This window comes from Pongo pygmaeus, chromosome 1 (genome assembly GCF_028885625.2).
Source record: "Pongo pygmaeus isolate AG05252 chromosome 1, NHGRI_mPonPyg2-v2.0_pri, whole genome shotgun sequence".
Taxonomy (NCBI): Eukaryota; Metazoa; Chordata; class Mammalia; order Primates; family Hominidae; genus Pongo; species Pongo pygmaeus.
The window spans coordinates 90,923,714-90,934,808 of NC_072373.2; the positions used below are offsets into that span (position 1 = coordinate 90,923,714).

The 11,095-nt window shown below is 37.7% G+C and overlaps 1 protein-coding gene across 1 annotated transcript; it reads left to right on the forward strand.

The window, feature by feature from the left end:
• Positions 1 to 2,999: 2,999 nt before the first annotated feature.
• Positions 3,000 to 3,932, forward strand: LOC129015980 (olfactory receptor 10J1-like). Its single transcript, XM_054454820.1, has one exon. The coding sequence runs from the start codon at positions 3,000 to 3,002 to the stop codon at positions 3,930 to 3,932; it is 933 nt and encodes a 310-aa protein (XP_054310795.1).
• Positions 3,933 to 11,095: the final 7,163 nt, after the last annotated feature.

An 11,095-nucleotide genomic window follows, 5' to 3' on the forward strand; every position in this document is an offset into this window, starting at 1 on the left:
TGAAACATCTTTACCTCTGACCAAGAAAATGTAGAGGAGAAATGAACTTTTCCATTTATATCCTTCTGTACCCATAGTTTTTCCCCTATGAGCACTTTTATAATTTAAAAAGCCTGGTTTTATTTTTCAAGAAGAGTCTGTATCTTAAAAAAAAAAAAAAGAGAGAAAATGCTTATTTACAAGGTAATGAATTTCCAATCATTGGAAGCATTGAAGCAGAATTTGAGGGACTGCTCATGAGAAATGCTGTGCTTTTAAAATTACCACCTAACGCTAAGGTCCTATGATTCAGTTATATTCAAAGGACTGAAAACTATGAAGCACCTGGGCTTTTCTAGCTTGCTTCCAATTGGAAAGAGTTGAACAATGAAGTGAATAATTTTAACCTCTGGCCCAGAATTCATTGTCAGGTCTAGGCAGAAAATGATTTCTCTAGAAGAACATTTAAAAAAAAATTTTAGGGTTAGAGAGATATTTTTAGCTAACAATCCAAAATACAAGGGAACAGAAAGTGTTGCAAAATGCTGTTTTTCTCAGTGACAAGGATTCCACAGAAGGAAGTTGGCATTTTGTTTCGGCTATCATGATCCTACTAATCTAGTGTTATCACTCATGAAGACCTTTGCTATTTTGGTGAGTCATTGTTTACCTAAGGGGATGATGAGAAAGGAGTTGCAATTGCAGGAATGCACAAGCTTAGTGCAATATTTTCTCTTCTGTCACCTATGTATTTTTTTCATTCTCCTTAGTGTAGGTAGGACTGACTTTCTAGTTACATAGACATTTGAAGTTTATCTTGCTCAGTAATACACCATGAATATCAGTTACATAGGAATGGTTAAGAACTGGCCCGTTCCTACATCTTCAAGGAAAATTAACACGTATTTTGCTTCATATTTTTCTCAGTATTTTGAAACTATTTAATATTTTTTGGTTCTTCAAAATCTTTAGTAAGAAAACTCCGAAATTTGCCTTCACTCAAGTACTTGCATCCCACTGTAGTAAATAATAGTCAGCATTAATACTTTCTTACAATAGGGTTTATTATTAATTTTTGCATTATATTTAATGTTTAAATATTTCATTAAATATTAGATTCATAATATATTAGTATGTATGTATTAAAAATATTTATGATAGTATTTATAATAGAGAAGATATTAGACAGATAGATAGATAGATAGATAGATAGATAGATAGATGATAGATGATAGATTCTCCATGCACTACTCGAAAAACATATTTTTAGCATTCTGTTGTATTTACTTTTTTAATGGCATATGTGTCATTGAATATTTTTCCTTTCTTGTCCTTTCCTCTCTTTTCTGGTTCTTTTTATTTTTACAAACTTGTAGTCTGTAATTTATTTCTCAATCAGTCAATCAATCTACTTATATAGTGCATTTTTTCATGTCAGCACTTTGTAGATTCTTAATGGCTGCATAGTTCCCATCAGATGGATATTTTATAATTAATTCAATTATTCCTTTATTCATTTACATTGTTTCTAGACTTCACCAATAAATAGTATAAAAATGTCTTTAGATATACATCCTAATATGTATCTCTGATTATTTCCTTAAAATAAATAATTGGAAGTGAAAATATCAAGCCAAGAAGAATGGACATGGATTGTCACTATGTAATAATATTTATTTATCTAGAGAAAGCATTCTAAGATTCTCCAGTTTTTCATTTTTTTCCCAATGTAATCTCATTCTCAGAGCAAGGGGAAATGCATTAATTCTTTTTGATAAAAGCAACAAAAAGTATCTTCCTTCTCATTTATTTTGTGATTATGTTGCTTCTTAGGCACTTGTGGCATAGGGCAAATCACACTAGTCTTAGAATTAAAAGATCAAGTTAATTTGTGCAATCATCTAACCCTGGGTGTCTTACCAAGAAAGGGATAATAATTACCTAAAACACAGGATTGTTATGATGCTATATAATACATGTAAAAACTCTATAAACTAAAAAGTGCCATAGGAACTATTTATTATTGTTATACTTTTTTTGAAAATGAGAGTTTTGATGCCCAATAACTCCCCAGATAGGGGACAGAGGGAGAAATGTGTAAACTGGTTTCCCTAAAGTTTAAAATTCGGAAGAAATTGTAAAAGATAGTTTACTCTACTAGTGAGGCAGAGTACCTGTGAAAATTCTCCTCTAAGTATAAGCTAGAAAATGCATAGAAATAAACACAGTCCCCGGAACCAAGCTACTGGGAAACACTTACCAACACCATGGGGAACTGGATTGACAGGTTGTATTTAGTCCTGAGAACACTTTCTGAGGAGGAGGAGATTCAAGTCAAGCATTGAAAAAAGAGAGGAACATCTCTTGTTTTAAAAAATCTGGGGGGACAGTCAGGTTTGAAGCTGTTTGATGACTTATGAAAAGAGTTTGTGAAACATGCAGACAAGAGCAACAGGGAGAAAGTAAACACTTATGTTATGTTGGAGCAGAGAGCATTGTCTTGTTTGGCAACCCAGAAAGAAAGATCTTTAAAGAGACAATTGAAATTGTGGTTTAAACAAAGTGGAAGAGGCTGAAAAATTTGTTTTAGGTAAACAAAATCTGAATCTGTAATCTAAAAGAAAATTCCTTTCAAATTTAACTATGCATTTCCTATTTCTTTAGCCTAATTTTTCTCTAACACTTATGTGCTGGGTCACCAAGAAATCTTTTTCAAACTTACCCCAGGTGTCTTTTCTTCCATTTTTTCATCCCTATTTAATCATATATATATATATATATATATATATATACACACACACACACACACACACACACATTGCCATGCATGAAATTGTTTTCTTATTGTGTTTTTCTATCTATATCTATAGGTGAACAGTCGTCCCCAATAACTTGGCATCCATCCACGAACAGAACCCTTATTATCTTCTTAGATGATTCACCTGCTTAAAGCATTGGGCACTGATATCTTCTGACTAATTGACCTAAGTCTCTGTATTTTCAATCTGTTTATTTACCCAATGAAGAGAGAGAACCACACAGTGATAAGGGAGTTTGTTTTCCAGGGTTTCTCCAGCTTTCATGAACACAAGCTCACCCTCTTTGTGGTATTTTTTACCTTGTATCTTTTAACCCTGGCTGGCAATGTCATAATTGTGACAATTATCAGCATTGATCGTCACCTTCACACCCCCATGTACGTCTTTCTTAGTGTGCTTTCCACTTCAGAGACTGTCTACACATTAGTCATTGTACCACGGATGCTCTCCAGTCTCTTAAGTCTAAGCCAACCTATCTCTTTGGCTGGCTGTGCCACCCAGATGTTTTTTTTTATTACCTTGGCCATCAACAACTGCTTTCTGCTCACAGCAATGGGGTATGATCGCTATGTGGCCATCTGTAACCCTTTGAGGTACATGATCATCATGAACAAGAAAGTGTGTGCCCAGCTGGTATGTGGGGCCTGCAGTGTTGGGCTGCTTGTGGCCATAGTTCAGATTTCATCTGTGTTCAGGCTGCCGTTTTGTGATAAACAGGTGGCCCATTATTTCTGTGATATCCGCCCAGTTTTGAAACTTTCCTGTGTTGATACCACTCTACATGACCTAATTAATTTTGTTGTTAGTTCCCTGGTTATTGTGGTGCCACTGGGTTTGGTCTTCATCTCCTACATCCTCATCATCTCTACCATCCTCAAGGTCACCTCTCCTGAGGGCCAGAAGAAGGCTTTTGCAACTTGTGCCTCCCACCTCACTGTGGTTATCATCCACTATGGCTGTGCCTCCATTGCCTACCTCAAGCCCAAGTCAGAGAACACCAGGGATCACGACCAGCTAATTTCAGTGACATACACCGTCTTTACTCCTCTACTTAATCCTGTTGTGTACACTTTGAGGAACAAGGAGGTCAAGAATGCCCTTCACCGTGCTATTGGCAAAAAACCTTTTGCCTAGAATCTTTGTCAGTTTGACATACAGTCAATCATAGTCTGGGTATTTTTTTAAGCTCGAGAAAACTGAATCCTATCATTCATCCTCTAACCAAAGAGAGTTGCAAAATTTGGTGGTAATGCGACATTAAGGAACCAAGAGTCTCCATGACTTGACTTTGTTTTTACCATCATTCTCCTGTACCTTCTACTAACCACACAGGTTACCACCAGGGGAGTGGTCAGTTGCTGCTCACAGATGCAAAGCTGTAGGGAATCGTAAGCAAGGAGTAGCTGATTGTTATCAGTTTGTTGAAAGCAGAAAAGTGGGTTGCATAACATCTATTTGAAGTACTAGGTTGACAGATCAACCTAAATGTCTTATAGATATTGAGCTCTGAAACTTTAAAGAGGACGTGGTTGGTATACAGGATGTCTTCAAAACACAGTCAAAACCACCTTCCCACTTATCATCACTTTCTACTTTAAGCATTGACAAGAGTAGCAGATCTTGACATTCCAGAAAAAATATTCTAAGCTTTAAACATTCTCATCTGCCTTGGAAACCCATGAAATTGTTTTCCAATTTTGTTGAGGCTCACATTAGAACTATTTCCTCGGTGAGACTCTGTTACCAGTATGTTCAGTGTTAGTAAGCAACATGGTCACATCCAACCTCTGAATTTCACTGTGCTTATATATGCTTTCTGTGGGAGTAACACATGCTATACTGAATTCACAAGTATAGGGATATCTGATATCTGAGGATTTTTTGTAATTGAGTTTATTTTTATCACCTTCCAACTAATGCTTGCTGACTTTGAACATTAGCCCATGATTTTCATTCTTCTCTGTGTAGAACATAATCTGATCCATGCCTTGCCTTTACCCTTTTCATTTCTACACAGAAGTCCATGCCTTGCCTTTACCCTTTTCATGGAAATACATGCTACAAGGCAATCCATGCCTTGCCTTTACCCTTTTCATGTCTACATGGATGAATTTATTTTCTATGTATAGTTGGGTACCTAGTTTAAATTCTAAGTTTAAATACAGTTCTAAACAAGAGTCTGGGAGTTTATTGTCTTCTAAAGGAGAAAGTTATTTTGATTTGTGAGAAAGGATTAAGATTTTAGATTTATTTGGCCTGGAGAAAAAAAGACAGAATTTGCCATATGCCTTCCAGTCCATAAAGGGCTGGTGAAAAAACATCAATCTGTATCTGTCACCTACCAAAACTGTCCAAGTGTCCCCTTTGAAAATTCATTGAAAGTGCCTGTAAAATAAAGGATCTGGGAATCCCTAAAGGTGGAAGGCCCAAGAAAGGAAACCTTCATGTTTATGAAACATTGCCTGAGACAGTAAAAGATTTGCTCCTTCAGAGTACTACCTGCAGGAGAGCACGCTGAGTGGGTATAATGAGAAACCTCCAGGGCAGCTTATCTTTGCCTTTATCTAGGTGTTTTCCGGGGACACCTCTGAGTCCCCTTGCAGTGAGTACCAAGGAAATACTCTCACAAACCTGCTCCTGTGAAAACCCCTTTTGAGACTCCCTCTTTGGGGTTCCTGCTCACTATATTAGCCCACTTCTGAAAGCCTCTCCCAGTAGTCACATCAGTTTTGTAGATTGCTGAATGTGAGTGCACAGAACCCCCATAGGACCTCCCACAGTGGTACAGGGCTCTGTAAGATTGGTGACCAGTACTGAAAGTAGTGTGTTGCCCTGAGTTCCTGTAGTTTGGCACTGCAGAAAATTATGGTGCAATTCACCCAAAATAATTTTTGCAACAATAAACAATGTATATTGAAATCCTACTTATCCCTTGTCTTTTTAAAATATAGTTTACACTATCGTAACAGAGCCAGAAAAAGAAAACAAAATCAATACATTAATTTCAAAGAGTATGTGATTATCACAAAACACAAATCATGACCGAAGAGAATGAGACAAGCCTACACCTTGAGCTTAGTTACCACATAGCCATTATCTTCATAAGTCAGGGTATGCCGATTCAGGAGGCTGCCACTGTAACAGGAGTCACACATCTCCTTTGGAGGGAGCACATGATCCCACAAAAACACATCCCACATCACCCCAACAAAGGATTGATTTTCATCAAAATGTCCCCCAAAGGAATCCTGCTCTTGTCCCAGGATGATCTTAGCCTCTTCCCCCACAGAGTACCCCTTCCACACACCCTTCATCCCCACCAGCTTCCCATTTGCCCAGAGTGCAGCAATTCCAGAGGCAGACTCCCAGCTCACACTGACATGGGTTGAAGCATAAGGAGATCGAGGGCAGGGGGTGGGGCCATTGAAAGTGACCGCAGCATTTCCAATGTGCAGCAGATACATTCCCATTTTGTTGACAAGGAGAAGCAGTTCATTGTCCTGGGACCGAGTGCTGTAGAAGAGGCTATAAGGGCAGGTGAAGTCTGTGAAGGTTTTCAGGCAAAGCGTGAAGTTCTTCAGGGGCTTCTTCACCTTGGGGATCAGGGACACATAGACTGTAGCTGATTCTTGAGGGAAAATAAATGCCTTCCCTCACATGTCTGTGGAGAAAAGATAATGTAAAAAAATTTAGTGAACTCGGATTTGCTCTCATTGTGGACCCTAGGCTGTCTCCTAACAGAGTGAAGTTAGCATGCTAGAGTTTGCAAAGTGCCTGTGAGTGCATTATGTCAATGACCGTATAAGCAAAATACCAGTGTTAAAAAGCCGTGTTTTGGTCCACTTGTCCTGTTAGAAGGGTAAGTTAAAGATGTTCTGTATCAACTCCTAGCTCCATCTTCCTTGAAGATTTTATCCAGATAAAATAGCAAACACCAGTCACAGAAAATGAAACACAGCTAACTCATTGAGTGTAATGGATAGTATTCCATTCTCCCACCACTGATCAGATTCTGAGATTCTCCCATGGCACAGTTGTGGCTGAAGTTAGATAGACTTTTAATGGCTCATCTTGATTCCTGGCTTGGCAATGATGAACCAACACTTGTGGTCAGTGCCAAGTCTGAGGAATAGAATAGCGTGCAAACCACATGGCCCAGACCATTATAGTATTCTTGCCTTCTTCTCCAATCCCTGTTTGCTCTTGTATGCCAATTAAGGCAGGACCAGTTTTCCACTGTTTGTTTACCTGCAGCTGCAACACTAGGATCATGGAATTACTTATCATTGACTTATTTCCTCTTAAGATCCATAAGAGAAGAGAAGGGCTTAATCATTATAAAATCAACTATTTTTTTTCTTGCTTAGGAAAGCAAATTTAACAAATACTACAGTCTAGAAAATAAACTAGAGAAAAATGACTAACTGAATTAAGGGAGACAGAACCTAGAAGCACTATGGTGTCTTGAATTGAGTTAGTTTTGCTTCATTTCAGGAAATGGAAAAACAGCATGAATTTCTATTTCCTTAGATACAGGCCTTTTTTAGAATGCTCATCCTGGATGAAAAATAGTTAACAGAGCACTTAAGGAGAGGAAGCTAGGAAGAGATGACACACTTTAATAAAGATAGAGAGAAAGAGAGGGAGAACTTTAGTCAGTACAACAGGAACTAGGAGGATGGAAAGGTAAACCATGCATTTGCACCCTGTGATCTAATTATCTACCTGCTTGTGATTTGTAAGCTTGTCAGTATACAAACCTAGAGCAAAATAGCATGCTTAGCCAGAGAGTGAGATTTTGAAAAACTCATTACTGATAGTAATGCTATAAAGAAATGATGTCTCAAACTTGAGAAGATGAGGTTGTCCTTAGTGGCAGTAATAAAAAGGAAAAAAAATGGTACTGAAACATTAAGGCTTTTTATGGCTAATAAAAAATAATTTTGTAACATGTACGTATCACAAAGTACATATTGCCTTTAATTCATCTCACCCAATCTTCATGACAACTCTTTGCTAAATGGATGTTGTTTTCATTCCCACTGTATAGATGAAGATTCTGAGGATCAAAGTTCAGCAATTTCACAAAGATTATTCAATTCAGTTTGGTAGAAACTGGTTATCTGATTTAGACTCCAACCTACCTTTTAGATTTCATATTTTCTCTCATGTTATCCAGACTGAGCACTTGAGAAGGATCAGAAAGATAATGCCCCAACCACTGTAACAAATTCTCTTTTCCAGCCAATACCACATACCTCTTCTTATTTTCTCAGTTGAGAGGTAATAACATTTCCATACAAGCAAAGCCAGTTCTCCTTTCTCCAGCCGTAAGAGTTCCTTATGTGAGGCATATCCTTATTCAACAGCATCTGTGGTGGTTCTAAAACATAAGTCAAAAAATAATTTTCTTCCCCTTGGGTGTGGTCTGACTCACTTCTTTTTTTTTTTTTTAATTTTACTTTAAGTTCTGGAATACATGTGCAGAGCATGCAGGTTTGTTACATAGGTATACATGTGCCATGGTGCTTGGCTGCACCTATCAATCCATCATTTAGGTTTTAAGCCCTGCATGCATTAGATATTTGTCCTAATGCTCTCCGTCCCCTTGCACCCCACCCCCCAATAGGCCCTGGTGTGTAGTGTTCCCCTCTCTGTGTCCATGTGTTCTCATTGTCCAAATCCCACTTGTGAGTGAGAATATGCAGTGTTTGGCCTTCTGTTCCTGTGTTAGTTTGCTGAGAATGATGGCTTCCAGCTTCATCCACATCCCTACAAAGGACATGAACTCGTTCTTTTTTATGCTTGCATAGTATTCCATGGTGTATATGTGCCACATTTTCTTTATCCAGTCTTATCATTGATGGGCATCTGGGATGGTTGCAAGTCTTTGCTATTGTGAACAGTGCCACAATAACATACGTGTGCTTGTGTCTTTATAGTAGAATGATTTATAATCCTTTGGGTATACACCCAGTAACGGGATTGCTGGGTCAAATGGTATTTCTGGTTCTAGATCCTTGAGGAATCACTACACTGTCTTCCACAATGGTTAAACTAATTTACACTCCCACCAACAGTATAAAAGTGTTCCTATTTCTCCACAGCCTCACCAGCACCTCTTGTTTCCTGACTATTTAATAATTGCCATTCTAACTGGCAAGAGATGGTATCTCATTGTGGTTTTGATTCGCATTTCTCTGACGACGAGTGGCAATGAGCTTTTTTTCATATGTTTGTTGACCACAATAATGCCTTCTTTTGAGAAGTGTCTGTTCATATCCTTTGCCCACTTTTTTGATGGGGTTTTTGGTTTTTTTCTTGTAAATTTGTTTAAGTTCTTTATAGATTCTGGATATTAGACCTTTGTCAGATGGGTAGCTTGTAAAAGTTTTCCTCCCTTCTGTAGGTTGTCTGTTCACTCTGATGATAGTTCCTTTTGCTGTGCAGAAGCTCTTTAGTTTGATTAGGTACTATTTGTCAATTCTGGCTTTTGTTGCAATTGCTCTTGGTGTTTTAGTCATGAAGTCTTTGCCCGTGCCTATGTCCTGAATGGTATTGCCTAGGTTTTCTTCTAAGATTTTTATGGTTTTGGGTTTTACATTTAAGTCTTTAATCTATCTTGAATTAATTTTTGTATAAGTGTAAGGAAGGGGTCCAGTTTCAATTTTCTGCATATGGCTAGCCAATTTTCCCAGCACCATTTATTAAATACAGAATCCCTTCCTTATTGCTTTTTTTGTCATGTTTGTTGAAGATCAGATGGTTGTAAATGTGTGATGTTATTTCTGAGGTCTCTGTTCTGTTCCATTGGTCCATGTGTCTGTTTTGGTACCAGTACTATGCTGTTTTGGTTACTGTAGCCTTGCAGTATGGTTTGGAGACAGGTAGTGTGATGCCTCCAGCTTTGTTCTTTTTGCTTAGGATTGTCTTGGCTATACGAGCTCTTTTTTTGTTCCATATGAAATTTAAAGTAGTTTTTTCTAATTCTGTGAAGAAAGTCCACTGGTAGATTGATGGGAATAGCATATAATATGTAAATTACTTTGGGCAGTATGGCAATTTTCATGATATTGATTCTTCCTATCCATGAGCAAGAAATGCTTTTCCATTTGTTAGTGTACTCTCTTATTTCCTTTAGCAGTGGTTTGTACTTCTCTTTGAAGAGGTCCTTTGTGTCCCTTATAAGTTGTATTCCTAGGTATTTTATTCTTTTTGTAGCAATTATGAATGGGAGTTCACTCATGATTTGGCTCTCTGCTTGTCTATTGTTGGTGTATAGGAATGCTTGTGATTTTTGCACATTGATTCTGTATCCTGAGAATTTGCTGAAGTAGCTTACCAGCTTATGGAGTTTTTGGACTGAGATGATGGGACTTTCTAAATATACAATCATGTCATCTGCAAACACAGACAATTTGACTTTCTGTCTTCCTATTTGAATATGCTTTATTTCTTTCTCTTGCCTGATTGTCCTGGCTAGAATTTCCAATAGTATGTTGAATAGGAGTGGTGAGAGAGGGCATCCTTGACTTGTGCCAATTTTCAAAGGGAATGCTTCCAGCTTTTGTCCATTCAATATGATATTGGCTATGGGTTTGTCATAAATTGCTCTTATTATTTTAAGATATGCTCCATTAATACCTAGTTTATTGAGAGTTTTTAGCATAAAGGACGTTGAATTTTATCGAAGGCCTTTTCTGCATCTATTGAGATCATCATGTGGTTTTGTCATTGGTTCTATTTATGTGATGGATTACGTTTATTGATATTCATATGTTAAACCAGCCTTGCATCCCAGGGATGAAGCCAAATTGTTCGTGGTGGATAAACTGTTAGATGTGCTGTTGGATTTGGTTTGCCAGTATTTTATTGAAGATTTTCACATCGATGTTCTTCAGGGATATTGGCCTGAAATTTCCTTTTATTTTTTGTTGTGTCTCTGCCAGGTTTTGGTATCAGGATGACACTGGCCTCATAAAATGAGTTAGGGAAGAGTCCCTCTTTTTCTGTCGTTTGGAATAGTTTCAGAAGAAATTGTACCAGCTCCTATTTGTAACTTTGGTAGGATTTGGTTGTGAATCCATCTGGTCCTGGGCTTTTTTTGGTTGGTAGACTACTAATTACTGCCTCAATTTCAGAACTTGTTATTGGTCTATTCAGGGATTCAACTTCTTCCTGGTTTAGTCTTGGGAGGGTGTATGTGTCCAGGAATTTATGCATTTCTTCTAGGTTTTCCAATTTATTTGCTTAGAGGTGTTTATAGTATTCTCTGATGGTATTTTGTATTTCTGTGG

Coding starts and splice junctions, on each gene's coding strand:
- LOC129015980 (XM_054454820.1), top strand. CDS start 3,000: ATGAAGAGAGAGAACCACACAGTGATAAGGGAGTTTGTTTTCCAGGGT.